The sequence below is a fragment of the Leptinotarsa decemlineata genome, unplaced genomic scaffold (assembly GCF_025532065.1).
Source record: "Leptinotarsa decemlineata unplaced genomic scaffold, Ldec_3_MD MMD2_tig00001064_RagTag_RagTag, whole genome shotgun sequence".
Classification (NCBI taxonomy): Eukaryota; Metazoa; Arthropoda; class Insecta; order Coleoptera; family Chrysomelidae; genus Leptinotarsa; species Leptinotarsa decemlineata.
In genome coordinates this window covers 5,048,149-5,066,446 of record NW_027412558.1, presented here as the reverse complement: position 1 = coordinate 5,066,446, position 18,298 = coordinate 5,048,149, and the positions used below count along the sequence as shown (strand labels likewise).

At 35.4% G+C, this 18,298-nt stretch overlaps 1 protein-coding gene across 2 annotated transcripts in view; it reads right to left on the bottom strand.

Annotated features, from left to right (window-relative positions):
- 5-HT7 (5-hydroxytryptamine receptor 7) overlaps window positions 1-18,298 on the bottom strand; it is a 290,467-nt gene that overhangs the window by 39,790 nt on the left and 232,379 nt on the right. For both annotated transcript variants that reach the window (XM_074175555.1, XM_023174542.2), the window contains one exon: window positions 5,968-7,089. In XM_074175555.1, the coding sequence (XP_074031656.1) occupies window positions 5,968-6,867 (900 nt within the window). In that variant the 5' untranslated portion in view covers window positions 6,868-7,089. The remainder of the gene's footprint in view (window positions 1-5,967; window positions 7,090-18,298) is intronic.

The following is an 18,298-nucleotide window of genomic DNA, read 5'->3' as shown; positions in this document are numbered from 1 at the left end:
TCAGTTGTGATAGCAACAGAATTCAGAGCCAGGTCGGAGTGAGAAAGTAATAAATAGAGGAAAAGTGAAAAGAGAATAGAGGAATACACACTCGGAGAGGGAAATAAAGGATTTGAAGCTTTATATCTTCTATTGATTATCTGCGAGCGCTTTCGACAGTTGGTAGTACTGTCATCATCTGGCACTCCTCAAACTCTTCGAGAAGTGCCAGATGCCAGTATTTGGTTCACCCCATGGTTGTAAGGGGTAGAAAACCCAACCCCCAAAATTCATTTCCAATGTAACTTTTTGTCTTGTTATTTGTTAACCATTCAAAAATTCATTTCCGATAGCCTGTTTCATTCTAAACAAAAAATGTCTCTTGGGTTTTTTGCCCAAAATGAACCAGTTCGCAGCAAAAAATTATTTCACGAATAACTACAGAGATACATCGTCATGAATGCGAAAATACGAAACTAATCTATGTTGTAGGTCGCTATCAGCGATAGTGACAATTAAATTGGTATGACGCTGTCAGTTTGTGGATTTTCGGAATTGAATCAATACTAATTGTCTGTTGTTGTTCTGTTCTCAAATTATTACTTCAATAATTCACTTGTTATTAAAATGACATACACAAATGGGGAAATGGCTGATATGCATTACGTTTACGGTCTGTCGCAGGGGAATGGGTTAGAAGCTTCTAGAATATTCGCTCGAATCCATCAACGATTACAAGAATATGGTTGATTCGACAAAAAAACGCAGGATTGTGGTCGCCATCGAGAAGTACGAACACCACAGCTTGAGGAAGCAGTACTCAATTTGATTGAGAACCTACTGTCAGTACTAGAAATATTGCTTTTCAGCTGAATGTTGATTATATGACGGTATTTCGAATTCTAAAGGAACAACTCTTATACCCTTACCATCTGCAACGAGTACAGGTACTGTTACCGCGAGACTTTCCGAACCGTCTCGAATTTTGCAATTGGATGCTGGAAATGATTAGAAGAAATTATGACGTTTTGACGACGATAGAATTCACAGACGAATGTAGTTTTTCTCGGGACAAGATAATTAATTTTCATAATTACAACATATGGGATGACGAAAACCCCCACGCTATTGTCGAAACTAACCATCAAGAACAGTTTTTTCTTAACGTGTGGCTCGGAGTTATTGGGGATGATTTAATTGGGCCTCATTTTCTACCTCCTCGATTGAATGGTGAGGCATACTATCAATTTTCAAGAGAAGTGCATCCAGTACTGCTGGAGGAAGTTCCTTTGGGCGTCAGAAGGGATATGTTTTAATGCATGATGGGGCTCCCGCCCATTTTAGTCAAGTAGCACGTCAGCATTTAACTGAAGCATATACAAATCAGTGGATGGGTCGAGAAGAGCCACAAAACTGGCCCGCTTGGTTTATCGTACTCCTGTTCGCGATGTAGAGGACTTGAAAAACCGCATCATCGATTCATGCAGGGTAATCAGAGAGACTTCAGGAATATTTGAGCGAAAACGTGGCTCAATGCGCCGACGTCTAGACGCATGCGTAATGTCTGAAGGTAGACATATTGAACATTAACTATGGTTTCTACATGTTGTGTGTTTTGTTATTAATGAATCAGTTTTGTTTATTACCCTCCAATCGTTCAGTGCAGGTACTAACTACAAAATAACAATAAATCCAGTTCGCATTTATGACGATGTATCTCTGTAGTTATCCGAAAAACATTTTCTGTTTAGAATGAAACAGGTTATCGGAAATTAATTCTCAAATGGTAAACAAATTATGAGACAAAAAGTTACATTGGAAATGAATTTTAGGGGTTGCGTTTTCCACCCCTTACAACCATGGGGTGAACCAAATAAATTACTGGCTGAATGTCATTTTGGTGGTACATAACGTCAGGTTGATTTCGATATTGTAACTCTTTCAGTGCTTGTGAAAAAAAATTGTTATACAAATTTCATGTCCCCCCATTCAAGGGGTTATAACTTAACAAGGGATGCTCAAATGGAGTTTCTTTATATCTTCATCTGTTTTTCGATGAGAAATCATCTCCTTGAATGTTTTACACTTATTCGGAATGATATCTACGGAATTCAAATATATCTGATATACTCTGAGACAACGATATCTTTGCTGGTATTTCCACTTTCCACGATCTAACGAAAATTGAAATTGTAGTGGGCAATGTGTAGACTGTTTATTATAATTATTAACTGATACTGATTCGTTTCAGAGACAAAAGTTCGCCTCTGAAGTTTCCTACGCAGAATCGCTTTATATTCAATTCTGCTTTACGGATGTCTGAAGATATTCTTTGATATGATCAGAACCCCGGCATCTCTAATGTTGGCTCAGTATCATATAGGGAAAACCTTCAGTGAAATCATTTACTATTATCACCGTTGAGATAATATATCATCAATTGACTCGAATTGCCAAGCTTCTTGTAAGAGTTTCACACGTTTAGTACTGAAAATCGAGAAAACATAAATCTCTCTCGAAAAAACACGATCAGTTTCAATAACCAGAGACATGAAACGCCCGGTCATAAGTCAAACAGTTTATCGCCATATCAAATTTCCATTCAATTTATTCTTCGAAAAAGTGATCAACTGAAGCGGAAGGCTGAGCCTCCCAGTCACAATACGGAATGAAATAAATGGATTCTCTTTTGGATCAGGTTGCGAGGTCATATATATTAAATGTTTCTGAGATCAACGAAAATGGTACGAACGAGTTTTTTTCTGAAATTACTCATACGTAAAGTTACGTGTACTTCAGTTACTCTCATGACCAGAAATTGTGAAAAACAATTCGGAAAGTTCTAGGTAGTGGTCATTACACCATCCTCCTCAGCAATCTACGGTATTGATCAAATAAAACGTAGTGTTTACATTATTTACTCAGGTTACGTTACCCCCAACAATTTCCTTATTTTTTATCAGATCAATACCGTAGATTGCTGAAGAGAGTGATGTGATGACTACTACCTAGGACTTTTCGAATTATTTTTTAATTTTCAGTACAATATCCACATCTTTATTATCTTTTTTTACCGTTAAACCGTTTAACATAAAAAATTATTTTTTGCAAGAATCGACTTCTGATTATCAGTAAGTGAATGAAAAAATTCTTGATGAAATGATGCCAATAACATAACGTTGACAAGAGAAATCGCTCTGAACGTGGTGTCACTTGAATTTTGATGCAATTCACTATTCAACAGTTGAATTCCACTCAGATGAAGGAGTCGAAGTAAAAGGTTGACATTTCAAAGAATTCTTCGTGATTTTTCTCTGGATGTCAATCATGAAGAATCGATCTCGTCCAATATTTATCAACAGTTTTCCATAAATGGGATAGTGTGCGGCTATTGAGTTATTTTTGAAAAATACCTTTGAATATAATTTAGGAGCAGAGAATCGGATCTGTTGGTATTCACTCTGTATGATTGTGGAACAGAGCAATCTATTTCTTTCGAAATTATTCTACATGATGAATTTCCATAAAATTTAATCATCAATTTCTTGCAGGGTTTGAAATAAACGAATTTATCGATCACAAATAAGAGCCATGCACTAACATTAATTATTGGAATCTAGCGAGGGAATTTTGTTGTAGATAACTATGAATAATGCTTCTATCAGCTCATTGATGAAATAATTCATTTCGAAAGTAATATCGATGATATTTCTCTTCGAATTATACAGAGCAAGGACAAAGGCATTCATCTCTCACAAACTCAGTTGTAACAGCTGGAGAAAATATATATTCACCTCTATAAGTTGTGTTTCGACTTTCTTTTCAAATATTATTTGTTGTGGATGTTGAAAGTCCACTTTCTGTCAACTTCTGAATGGGACATGATAACAAGATGATTTGAAATTCATTGGAAAGGGTAATCTTTTTTATAGGAGCGACAATAATGTTGAATATTCGATAATGGTAGAAATGGATTTTTGAACAAACGTCATTATTATCGGGTAGTGCATAATACCCAATTCGATGAAATTATGTTTGCAGATTTTCAAACGAATATACAACTGCTAATTTCTCAGAAAAATATGACGTAATACATCATTTGAATGATTCATCATTCTTTTATTATCTCTCAAAATTTTAGGATTCACTTACCGCAAATGTGAAAGTATTTGAATTTTGTTGAAATTGAGAAACACCGGTGCTTCCGCCATAATTATAAATTACGATCACCGGTTTATTCGCCAAATTATAGTATCGAATTTTTATCTTTGCATAACTACATATATATTATAAAACAAAGTTCCTTGTAAGTTTCGAACCAATATTAACCGAATGCTTTCTATATCATAATGATTGGACTTGATTGCAATATTGTTCGTTCACTCAAAGACATATTAGGAGAAAATTGTAATACTAACAATTTATAAGCTTTTCTAAAACACATACATTTGTTATACGTAATATACCACTACCTTCTATCACCTACGTGGTTGAAGCGTATTTGTTTAAATAAAAAATATAAAAAAGTCCCCACACGTATATTCTAGTGACTGTCTGTCTGAAAACGATGAACTCAACAAGTACCAAACTTGAACCAGATACCAAACAAGTACCAAACTTGTTGAGTTCATATGTGTAGTTTCATATGAATTGATTGAATTATGACTATGTTATTTTTGAGGAATCGGGAGGGTCTTGTTTTTGACTCAATTCATTTGAACTATTGTTTTTAATATTTGCATTTCTTTTAGACACAAACTGGTTTTTCAAAAATGAAATTTTCAAAAAGTTACTTTACACAGGGTTAAACATGAATGAACTATGCATCGCCCGAGACTAAATTTTAAAATCCTATTCTGATTGTGTCAACACAATCAATAAGATCCTCCTTTAGAACAAAACGTGTCTAGGAAAAATGACTGTTAAGATTGAGGTGATTTATGCAGATTGCACTGATTATCATCCAGAAAAACGGGTACAATTCACAAGGAAAAACAATAAAAAAAACGCACTTTCGGATAATTGAAACTTGACAGATGATGAGAATTACGTGACTATATTTTTAGGTTAGTTTTCATCTCTATCAAAGCCGACATTGTTAACGAAGTCAAGTTTTTGATGAAGCTATTATTGAAAGAATTCCTTTATGATGAGAACTTTTCTGGTTATAGTCTAATATACAGTGTATTTGACTACCTGTGTGAAACCTGATTGAGTGGCCATTAGAAAACAAAAACAGACTGCCAGTCGCTTATTTTCAGAGAAAATTTGTGTGTCCTTACGTACTTTGACGAGTTGATTACGAATTCGAAAGAAAAAAATTAGTGTTCTCCCATATTTCCAGAGATTCCAAAGTACCTGAACTTTTCAATTTTCCTTTGGCATCAATAAAATCTATAGAATTACTATTATTCGTTCACCACAACACTTCCACATCCCATCACACTTTCCTTGACACTTCTCAGTCTGAGAATCAAAATGTTTTCTATAAAAAACTTGATTTAACAATGGATTCCTTCTCTGGTGACATTCATTTTGAAAAAAATCTGTTTTGAAATCTGTTTTTCTGTTAACCAGCTGTCGCCCTCAACGAACGACAACCCTTAGAAGTCAAAACGCGTGTGAGCTAAGGACTAACGAGGTCTTACATTTCAACGTGCGACTCCAAATGCATTGTGAAGTTAAAACCGGAAAAAAGCAACTCCGTTATTGAATATTCGTACAAACAAAATGTTGATTATTAAATTGAGAAGTGTCAAATAAATATAGTTTGTAATGTGCAAAAAAAGGCTGCAAAATAGCAATTTTCGAAAATTTGAAGGCTGTAACTCTGAGGGACCCATTCATTTCTATCGGTTTCGTAATCTAAACGTCAAAATACGTGAGTAAACAATATTCTTTTCATAATCGGCTTATAATACCGCATTATTATATTGTTCGATACTCTTTTGGTATCAAGTTACAATCAATCATAATCGCTTCACTTACCATCGTATTCGTACTTCCCGAACTGGTTCTGTGGTTCCCCCTGCCCGGAGCAGGCGAGGCCGTCTGACTAGAAATTTTGTTCTCAGCGTGTCCCCCGCCGTTTTTCACGCTGATCTCCAGGTAGCAGTGCGACTCCAGATGGCTCTGCGCTCGCTTCTCCTCGTTCACTATCCTCCTAGCCGCCCGAAAAATCTTATAGTATACGAGCATCATCACAGTCAACGGTATATAAAAGCTGCACATAGTCGCGTACAGTTGGTAACCAAAGTCCTGGGAAACCAAACAAACATTGAACTTCTTTTCCCCGTTCTCCCCGATCTCCATGTGTTCGTTACCGAGGATGAGGAGTGGCGGGAGAGAAATACACGCCGCGAAGCACCACACCAGGATAACCCAGAGGATCATCCGCTTGGGGGTCCTTTTGACTCCGTACTCCAAAGGCTTTGTTATCGCGTAGTACCGGTCCACGCTGATCATGCACAAGTTCAGGATGGACGCAGTGCAGCTGAGCACGTCAAAACTGACCCACAGGTTGCACATGATCTCCCCGAAGATCCATTTGCCGTTGATCTCGTAGAAGACCGCCATGGGCATCACCAGGATGGCCACACAGAGATCGCTCACCGCTAGGCTGACCAGGAGGTAGTTGCAGGGCCGCCTCAGCTTTCGCACTAAACACACTGCCACGCACACGAGGATGTTACCCACGATGGTCCCGAGGATGATGGTGACGAGGATGAAGGAGATAACGATTTGCTCGATCTGGTTGTATCCGGTGAAGTACTCGTTGGTGGAGTTGACGGTTTCGTTGACTATGCTGGGGTTGATAGTGGTCGCCATACGAATATTGTCTTGTTTTTCTAGCGTGGAGGATCCTTCACGCCATCGTTGAATATGCATGAGTATTTGCCATTATCGGGATCCTTCCGGATGTTTTATTCATGGAAATTCTTCGAATTAATTTTCGAACTTGAGGCAGATCATTAGGTTCGGGGAACGATGGTTTCGAATATGAATTTTTAATACATTTAGTCGGTGAATGATCCCTCTCCACTCCGATCACTCTACGTGATTTATTGTGCTGATATCTCGGGAGCCATACTTCTGGAATCGGTGTCAAGCCTGAAAGAAATTCAATTCGTTAATGAAATCATCATGAATGACAGGATGGGGTTTGAAGGGTATTGTTGATTGGAAGTACTATCGTTTAGAAAATAATATACCAAGTAATTTATTGATATAATAATAATAATAATGAAAATATTTATTTTTGTAAGAAAGAAGAATACAGAACAATGTAGTTAGAAGATGAAGGTGAATAAATGAGTATTCGATAAGTGTTTCTCACACTTGTTCCGAGAAAATACGATGCAATAAAACTTATAAATGATAATCATACTAACAATTGCGAAAATATGAAGAAATCCAATGACTTGTCTTAATATAAGAATAAATATTTACAAATCATTCGCACACACACATATAAATGTATAACTATAAATGAATACAATGGTAGGTGCGTGTGAGTAGTATAATATTGTTTGTATGACATTTAAGTGACACAAATGTTATGAGCGGTGTGTTAGAATTATAATAGATAAATAAGAAGAAATGGGCAATCCTGATGTACTAATATACAGGGTGTCCGCAAAGTATGGAATAAATTCGATATTTCCAAAACCAAAAGTCGTTTTACAAAAACCTGAAACACGTCTATTTTTAATTTCAATATTCTGAATTTCACACCAGAATTTCATTATACAGGGTGATCCATATTATTGTGATAAAGTCATCGGTATTCACCAAGTGATCACATCTTCAAAGAGGAAAAAACTAGAAACTAATGCGAGCTGAACCTATTCATGCTATATAGGTATCCCTATACAGGTAAATCATCCAGGCGTACCACCCGTACAGGTATACCAACCTAAATTAATCTTACAATTTTGCCTCATCTATTATTTCAAAATATATGTTTATATAAAACAATTTTCAGCTATATAAAAATTAATTTCACAATTTTGCCTATCCAAATTTATTTTTGCAATGTGTTCTCATGTAGTAATCAGTAAACCCAACAACATTATTTTATTTTGACAAGCTTTACAGCGTGACTCACGATGGTGGGTTAGACGTTTCTGAAAAACGCAAAGCATGATTTTTCTGAAAATTCCCCCTCTCACATTTTCTTACCTGTTCTATCGATCTAAAATATTTTCAGCATTGCGGCGTTGCCACTTCTATCAAAAAGTCCTAGCAATTATATATTTTTCAATGGAACACCCCGTATATTCTTACATTTTTGGAATCGCTTTAGTATTTTAATACTTTTTTTTCAATAATGTCCTATACGTATCTCTATCTGTTTTCGAAATAAAAAATAAATTGTGCTAAATATGGTCCAAAACATAGCCTTAATTGAAATGAGGTACATTAGTACTCTCAATTCATGACAAATTGATATTTTGATGATAGTTTGGACAAACTCGAAATATTCAAATAATACCAAGAAATCGACTCCATATCATACAGGGCGTGCTGAAATTACTATTATTTCCATTGTGCATAAAAGTAGTCGAAATTCATTTTTTCAAATGAAACCCCTGTATATTACTCTATAAATTTATTTTTCCAAAAACGGCTTTATTGAGAAAACTTGATGATTTAGGTATGGGGACGTGATATATCATCTTGAAGCATTTTTCACCATCTTTCAATTTACCGAGTGATATACAGGGGGTTCCTTTGAAAAAATAAACTTTTGACTACTTTTATGCACAATGGAAATAATAGTAATTTTAGCACGCCCTGTATGATATGGAGTCGATTTCTTGGTGTTATTTATATATTTCGAGTTTGTCCAAACTATCATCAAAATATCAACTTTTCATGAATTGAGAGTACTGATGTACTTAATTTGAATTGAGGATATGTTTTGGACCATATTTAGCACAATTTATTTTTTATCTCGAAAACAGATAGAGATAGGTATAGAACATTATTAAGAAAAAAGTATTGAAATACCAGAGCAATTCCAAAAATGTATTGATATACGGGGTGTTCCATTTAAAAAAATTGAGTTGCTGGGACTTTTTGATGGAAGTGGCAACGCCGCAATGCTGAAAATATTTTAGATCGATAGAACAGGTAAGGAAATGTGAGAGGTGAAAATTTCAGAAACATCATGCTTTGCGTTTTCCAGAAACGTCAAACCTACCATCGACCGTGAGTCACGCTGTATAGTATGCTCTTTTAGGTATAAGTCCGTCATCGTTATTCATAATATTATTGTATTTACTTATTTATACACTCTCATAGGCATCTAGTTGCCTGTTGTTGTTAACTTGTCTAACTAATCCTAATGAATTGTGAATGGTTTTGTTGCAGTTCATTAAGATTACTTAGGCAAATTAATAACAACTGGCAACTAGATGCCTATGAGAGTGTAGAAATAAGTGAACACAATGATATTGTGAATAACGATGACGGACGTATACCAAAGAGCATACTATATAGCTTGTTAAAATAAAATAATGTTGTTGGGTTTACTGATTACTACATAAGGACACATTGCAAAAATAAATTTGGATAGGCAATATTGTGAAATTAATTTTTATATAATTGAATTGTTTTATATAAACATATATTGTAAAATAATAGGTTAGGCAAAATTGTAAAATTAATTTAGGTTGGTATACCTTTATAGCTATATAGCTATAGCTCGCATTAGTTTCTAGTTTTAATCTTCCTCTTTGAAGATGATCACTTAGTGATCGAAACATGTGTCGAGGTGTTAAAAATAACGATTTGGTGTTGGGAAAAAACTCCAGTAATATTCAATTGAAAAGTAATCCAGTAATAAATAGATTACTTTATTTTAAATGTTCGAAGAGTAGTCTTTGCTGTAGTTGACAGTAACCGTGCTAACAAGTATTTCTCATTCATTTCAAATTTGTGAAATGTCATTCCGTTCAGTAACTGTTAAATAGGACAGTAGTTGTTGTATCAATTCGTGAATTTTCTGTAGTATTGCTTCGAATAAATTTGAGTGTAAAGCAAAGAATTGAAATACTTATGATGATTGGCTATGGAGACAGATCGCGAACTCAGATCAATAATACTGGTATTTTTCGTTCGTCATTGTTTCAAGCTTATTTAAAAAAAATTCTAACTTCCCACTTCGATATTCTTAGAAAGCGTGTTTTTTAAACTATAGGTATTTATTTCACTACCCGTTCTTCAGCTAAGACACCATTTTTCCTTTAATCGGCATAAGGTATGACCTGTTCTGAACAGTTGTTGCTCATTCATCATCCGATTAATTTTTCACTTTGTTTCAGAGTTTGTTTCACAGTAATTTGGAACAATTTGTTCCAAGTCATTTCCTCGAACGGTGGTAATTGAGTTAAGCTAGAACACAAGTTGGCGTTGCAATATCATTAATTTCAATAAGGCACAGCGAAAATGAGTTCAATGTTACGATATGATGAATTTCATTTGTTCCATTAAAACCTTCATGAATCGTTTCGAAGGAATTTTACGAGTTGAATTCAATATATCGGAAATTTTTGATCTTTCATCACTTGAAAATGCTTCTCTACAATGTTTAGGTATTTATTTTTAAGCTCCTATATGAAGCTATTTTTTGTTTAACTCGAACAAATATCAATATTTTTTGGTGTTTTCTTTGAAGCTTTCAACTATCGATTGTCCCAAGCAAAGAGTACTAGTAAACTGATTGTGGTGTACCTCTGGGTTCAGTTCTCGGACCTATATGTTTCACAATTCACCATAATCACTAACTAATCGATGAATCGATAGAACAGGTGGAATTTTCAGCATGTAGTGAAGGATGAAGGAAATGAAAAAATAGTGTTGCTCAGTAGCTAAAGCTGTTGATCAGAACTTCACAATTCCACCACCATTGTGGATACTAACCCGAAGACGATTGTGGATACTAACAATCGAAACGTCGTGACGTAACTTGGTTTGGAATCTTCATTTTTTGTAAATAATATTTTTTAATTTTTTAATTTTCTGCTTTTATTAATATTTCAATTATTGAATTTTTTATTTTGTTTTGGTTGTTGCTTGTATGTGATTTCTTTGTAATTTCAGTCTTTTGTTTCAATAAAATTGTTATTTTCGGTTGATCTTTTCATTTTTTTTCAGCGATTCCGAATCAATTTGTGTTTTATTCCGAATAAATTTGTGTTTTATCCTCAGAGAAAAAAATTGGGTTGAATGATGGTACTGAAGATTTTGAAAATCAAGATAGACCATTATTTCTGAAAATATGCTTCGATGGTACACTGAAATGTCTAGGAGAAAAATAAATTGTGGTTTTATGACTCATCAAGTGGATTGCATCTGAACAACCAAATTAATTTTTGTAGTGTATGTAATGAACAATGTTTTCAGAGTAAGGATATATAAAAGCAGACAGCAAAATACACAACTGAATCAAACTTTCGTGAACCCGGCAGGCTAATATTTGCCTTGTTTGAATTTGTACATGTTGCAGAAATGTTAGTGGAAAGAACAATCAGTTTAATTCGCAAACACAGAAACAAATTCATTAAATTCACAGCATATTGGTTGATCAAACTATATCGAGTCAGCAATTTCCACATCAAAGCTTAAAATGGATTCTCTCAACGATAATGGCTGAAACATATACCTACCATAATATGTGAAGTTTTTGACAAGTTCCATGAAACTACGGCTGCGGCTTTTTACTTTTCCACCTTTATACAAAAAATATGAAAATTGTGATTCCAAATTGATTTGAAATTCAACTCTTTGCAAAGATAATGCAAAGAAGTAACCCACAAACACACACTGTCAGTTACTTTCTGCATGATCTACACATTTTGATGAGAGTTAATGTCTTCATAATATTTCCACATGGCCCTGCAATTCAAATAAGATTCCTATGGCTGGAACTGAATCGAATGAGCGTACTGTCATTGAGGGTTCCATCTATGATGACATCCAGATTGATGCTGAAGAGATAATAATGTAAATGCCATGTTCCGAAACATCCGTGTCCGCCATTTAGGATGACAGTGTTGCATGTAAGAGAAATTATACATCTTTCATATACTATATTGATATCTGATTCAATGAATAGGTGTCTTTTCGTATAATTCAATCTTCATATAAAAGTGGTTGTTTCGAGAGAACTCTTTTTTCAGTTTGTGTGTGAGTTTCCAATTTTTTTTTTAGTAAAGATGAGGATCTCTCCTAGAAATATCCCTACTAATATTATAAATGAGACTGTGTGTTTGTATGTTACGGTTTCACGCGAAAACTAATTAACCTATTATCATGAAATTTTGTACACATGTTTTTGGAGATATTAGAAGTAACATAGGATGCTTTTTAAAAAAACTTTTTTTTATGTAAGATAAAAAAATTGTTTGTAGAAAGAATCTCAAAATTTTGCTACTTTAACGTCATCTAGCATTCCAGTAATGAAGTTCTAACCCTTAGTACCGCATTACCGTCGCACTGTATTATTCACAGTCACGACAATATCCAATCCAATCCAATTGACTATAGTTTCAGCTGTTTGGAATTTTTCTATATTTGTTTTTATTTTCTTCTGTCATTTTTATTCTTAAGTTAGGTGTCATTTTTGTGGTTGGGTGCTACTTACATCATTTATAGCTGTGAAGATCTGGTTCTACCGGTATTTTCATATTTTTCACCTATGAGATATTTGATATCATTCAATGACAGTGTATCACTGATTCAAAGACATTCTCTTCGAAGATACTTCTTCACCGTTATCTATGATGATAATTTTCACACTATGAACTCCTTCAAGATTCGTTTCAGCTTCTTCATTTGAAATGCAACTGCGAACTATGTCACAATGAATTCTATATAATCTGCAGAACTTGATTACTGAATTTGAATTGTAGATAATCAGCTAGATTTTGAGGAGAAGTTGTTACAATACAGTACTTTATCATTGAGGATTATTTCTAGGTAAATACGTGAATGAGAAATAAGGTTGAGGATTAACTTCATGTCGTTCATTCATTGGGAAATTTGAATATTTTCATCTAGCCCAGTGGGTTTTTTCTGTCTTTGATTTTCTATATAGTCTGTATACCCGTAATTCATGAAGTTGGTTTTCTTCAGTTCAAAACTTCTTTTGTGCTCTGTGTTGAAAGTACCAGCTCAACAGAAGAAGCTACTGTATGATGAAACGCATTCCAAATGAAGTGTGAAAATAGTTAACTAATTTTCACGTATAAAGTCATTAATTTTCAGCAACGGACCATTGAATTCAAAACTAACTTATCGGAATATTCTCGTAAGGATAGAAGAATGGAATTATATTCATACCCGAGCCGCAAATCCAACGGAATAAAATTGAAAATATATTTCAGGATTCACATTCTTGCGATACATATCTGAAGTATCCATTTTCAATGCGAATTAAGTTCGACAGAGGTTTAAAGATATGGAAAGTGTTATGGACATATGTTTCCCATAAAATATAAAGAAGTTATCGCAACATAAAAGAAAAATATACCTATGTATCGAATGATTTAACATTTGTTTGCACTCAACATTGTATCAGAGGAGTAAATATGTTGTGCTCACGTGAAAATCTTTCTGATTATAAAAAAAACGAGGATTTTGTTGGCCCATTTCTTTTGTTGAATGGAAATGAAAATTTTGTTTTTTTTTTGCTATCAGAAACAATCCAAAACACAATTTCTTTATGGAGGAAAGTATTTTTTTTATTTCTAGTCGAAATCCTGAGGAATCACATTTTTACCTACTAACATCAACATTTTTCAATAAAAATGACAATTTTTATGTTTTTTTTCTCTTCGTCCATCAACTGGCCTGACTCACAACTTTCTGATAATAAAAAAAGAGGGTGTTGTTGCCCCATTTCTTTTTTTGAATAAAAACGAATATTTTGTTTTTTGCAATCGGAAACAACACAAAACACAATTTTCTGTATAGAGAAAAGTGATTTTTTTTTTTTATTTCTCGTCGAAAATCACATTTTTACAGATTAACCCGCAACATTTTTCAATAAAAACGACAATTTTTATGTTTTGTTTCCTCGTCGTCAACCCCAAATGGCATAATCACAACTTTCTGATTATAAAAAAAAGAATTTCGTTTCCCCATTTTTTTCAGATGAAAACAGAAACTTTTTTTTATCGGAAACAAACCAAAATGCAATTTCTGTATGAAGAAAGTGTTTTTATTGAGTTTTTCGTCGAAATAAAAAAAAAATCACATTTTTATCGACTAACCCGCAACAATCCTCAATAAAAACGACAATTTTTTCCTCGTCGTCCACCTCAAATGGCCTAACCCAACTATCCATCTACCATCTACCCCAACTATCCCAACTAAAAGCCACCCTACCCTCCACCTAGTCTCAGTCTAACCCAATACCTAACCTAATCTAACAGAACATAACATAACCAAACCTAACCTACCCTAACATAATATTACCTAACCTATCCTATAGTAATCTAACCTAACCTATACTAACCTAACATAACCTAACATAACTCGATTCCGCTATTTTACATAAGATGGCGCTATGATAAAATAATAACTCCGATAGTTCATTTCAGATGGCGACACCTGTTTTTTTTCCCCTCTGAACCGAATTGTTTTTCAATACGAAAATTCACCTTTTTAACGTTTTTAACCCACCCCGGCCCCCTCTATCCCCCACCCGATCCCGCAAGTTTGTCTTCGGTTTTAATTTCATTCCATTATAAATTTATTATCAAACGCCAGTTGTAGGACGCCTTGTGCACTTGTCTGTAGCCGTTTTGTCAATTCCTAATGTTTTTTTTTCTCACTGCGGGAAAAAAATGCCTAGTTTTCTCCTGGTTAGATAACACCAACGCGCATTTCCATAACTTCCTCTCGGTAACCTAGGGACAGTTACATTTCCAATATGTGAAAAATGCTCAATCAACGAAAAGATCGAACTTTTCATCCCGTAGTGAGAAAAAATCTTATACGCACCACGGGTCAAAAGTACGGATTCCTCGCCCGCGACAAAATTCTGCGTGCGAGAATGCCGTACTTTTCTTCGTAGGTATGTAATATAACTATTTATTCCTACTGGTACCTTTGAACTTTCTTAAACAGTTTTCTGAACTATTATTGTAGAGTTTTTGGTATGTTGTGAATAACCAAATTCATGTAATTATTTCGACATGTATCGATATTATACCGAGGTCGGTCGGTAACCGATCGGTTCGATGTGGGTGCTGTAATAACTGCCATTGCGATAATTAACGAAAAATATAATTTTATTCATAAAGATAGGGGTCGGTCACTCGGTTTTTCGGTATCAATAGTTTTTCAACAGAGTAAGCGTTGAATTTGAGTTATGATTGTTGATCCTTGACGGCATGATTATCTTTCCTTCGAACTAGACATAACAAACATATTCTGTTGATAAGTAATAATACTGGGAACGCAAAAAATACGAACTAGGAGTTTGCATTTCAGCTCCGTGGACAGGAAGTTCGGCCATATCTGAATAGGTGGGTCCGAAAATTTATTTAAAATAAAAACTGACCAATAACTTCAATGAAAAGAAGATTTGTCTTGAGTATGAAGGGTAATGGAAAAATTCGGTTTTATTAAACAAAGATCAGACCAATCAAGGGACGGTACAAGGGAGGAGTATTAGGAACAATTTTTTGGACTTGAGAAGACTAGGGAGTCGGTTAATGGGCACGGTGGCGATCGGTCAGTGGGGGAGTTGCGAAAGGAAGTTACGTGAAATAGGTCGCGAAAGTGAATGTCTATAGAGAAGTTACGAAAGTCAGTTGCGAAAAGATTCCTTTGCGATCGATAGTTAATTTGGGAGAGTCGCGAAAGGGAGTTGCGAAAGTCAGTAGCGGAAGAGGGTCGCGAAATAAGGGGCTGTCTGAAAAAGGATTTTTTTACTCGATAGTGGAATCCCAGTAAATTTGCGCGTAGTGAGTTAACTGTGGTGTTGCCTTTGGTTGCACTTACAACGGTTGCGTATTTTAGATGGATACCGGACCAGAGAGGGAGATCAGAACCCAGCCTAGTATCGTGAGTCGATTTGGATTTTTTACTAACCCCCCATGTCGGTATAAAGAGAGAGAGAATGCCATTTTAATTTTGTAACTATTGCCATTTTGATTTTAAAATAATTGTCTTATTGTTATTGCGTCTTGGGGAAGATATAAGAAGGGCAACAAATTACACAACACCCCTCACATATGTGAAATGGCGATTAGTACGCACGGGCGTGAAGCCAGGTAATAGAGTAATTGTTTTCATGTAAGTTGGAATTCTACCTTATGGCAGAAATATAACATTTCACAAGTTGTTAAAAAAATAATATTTGTTTGACAATCAGCTATTTGGGACGTGCTTTCTTGTAAAATTCTGATCGTACTTTTCGGTTTTTTATTGTTTTGTTGGATTCTCGTGTTATATTTTTTTCCCACAGTTATTCCTTTTGTAATATAAGCCTAATCTGAAGCTTCTTGTTGTTTTTAATGGCTCACTACTTAAGTAAGTCCCGCACCATTTCAGGGTAGTTGAAAGGCCTTTAGCCTCAAGTATTAGTCTCCTGCCTCGTTCTGAAGTGGAACCTAGAAATAAAACCATCTCCAAAAGGTACACGGTTTAGTTAGGTTTCCAAAAGACCGGCCTTCGTGCAATCGGCACGAACCCTACAGCTTTCTTTTGAACCTACCTTGACATTCTAAATTTGATGCGGAGAAATCTGCATCTGGTGACAGCGCTGCTAAAATTCATTTCATAAAATAAATAAATGAGAAAGGAGAATTTAAGGAACTAGAAAGCTCCTATTATTACAGTGCTTCGTTCACTCACTCAAATTGACCGCCGTGTTGGTCGGTGGATCAAGCCCCAGGCTGAACGATCGATTTTCACTTGCCATCGTCCAGCCCGTATTAATAATCACACGGTTAAAGGTGATACCTCGTTAGTCTTTAGTTCGCACAAATTTAGACCTCTAAAGGTTGTCGCTCGTAGTGGTGCGACAGCTGATTAACGAAAAAAACAGATTTTTAACAGATATGTGATGTCGTGTTTTTATGACCCGAATGAGTAATTTAACAAAGTTGTCATACCCTTGGAAAATACTTTTCTCCTTTTCAAATAGTGTGAATTCATCACTGATCACCACTTCCAACCCGATATCCCGCGTTCGTCTTTTTAACGCGATCGAGCCACAGGATTTAATATCCTGCGCCAATCACCAGCGAAGCACAAATTTAAAACGCCAGCTGTCGGTAGCCGCTCTCTAGAGGATACTAATTTTTGCATTAATTGGCGATCTACTCAACAATGCAATGCGATTTTGAAACAGTAATTAGTCGATAAACGACTTTTTAACGAGACAAACCACATGATAGAGAATGCATTTGCAACCTCATTTAAACTGGCGGATGTTCAATTTGAACTCAGCCTGTTAGAAACCTTGTTAAGCTTCGCAATATTTTTCATGATTGCTCGGTGGGACAAACAAAAATATCTGAACGGTAAAGACCCGTGAAAACCCGTTTACTTGGATCTTAGTGTAGTCGTAAATCTTGAAACACGATAGAATAGCTCAGAAGTCTAAGATATGGAATCATTTGCGAAGATTGAGAGAATGTTGGACAAACTGAACAAGATGTGAAAACTCGTTTCAAAAAGAACCTCGTAAATGAGGTTTTGTGGATCAAAGACACACATAAAAATGCTTCATAGACGGTGAGAATCTCTGAAGCAGTTACCTACTTCATTCTTGAAGTATGGGTCAACAAACTCACAACAATGTTTTGAAGAATCGTTTACCTGTGTCCCAAAAAAATTTTCCTCATTGTTGAAGATCACTCGAGTTCAGCTTATATCCCAGGCCAGTTTGCTCTACTACTATCAGTAATACCGGCAAGATGAGTAGATCCAAATTGAGTCTATTTGATGCTCTAGTGCAACCCGTAAGAAATTTTTTACGGCACACACCCGACTTCCATCAAATGAATTCAACTCCTTGAAGAAGCCGAATGATTTTTGATATGTGAAAATTTTGGCCAGTTGGAAAGAGTAAGAAACTTCCAATCGCTGACAACCTTACTCTGCCGGGGCGAAGCAGGCGCAGATTATTGTCTCTGTTGTGATGGTCTAGGATTTCCTCAGTCTACCAAGGACCTGAGCCGCGGTTTCTCTGCCACTTCGTCAGGTAAGTGAGCAACACAAATTTGTGGCTTGGGAAGTAGACCTTGTGGGACAAATTTCAGGAAGACGCCCTTACGTGGCTACAGGGTACAAACTG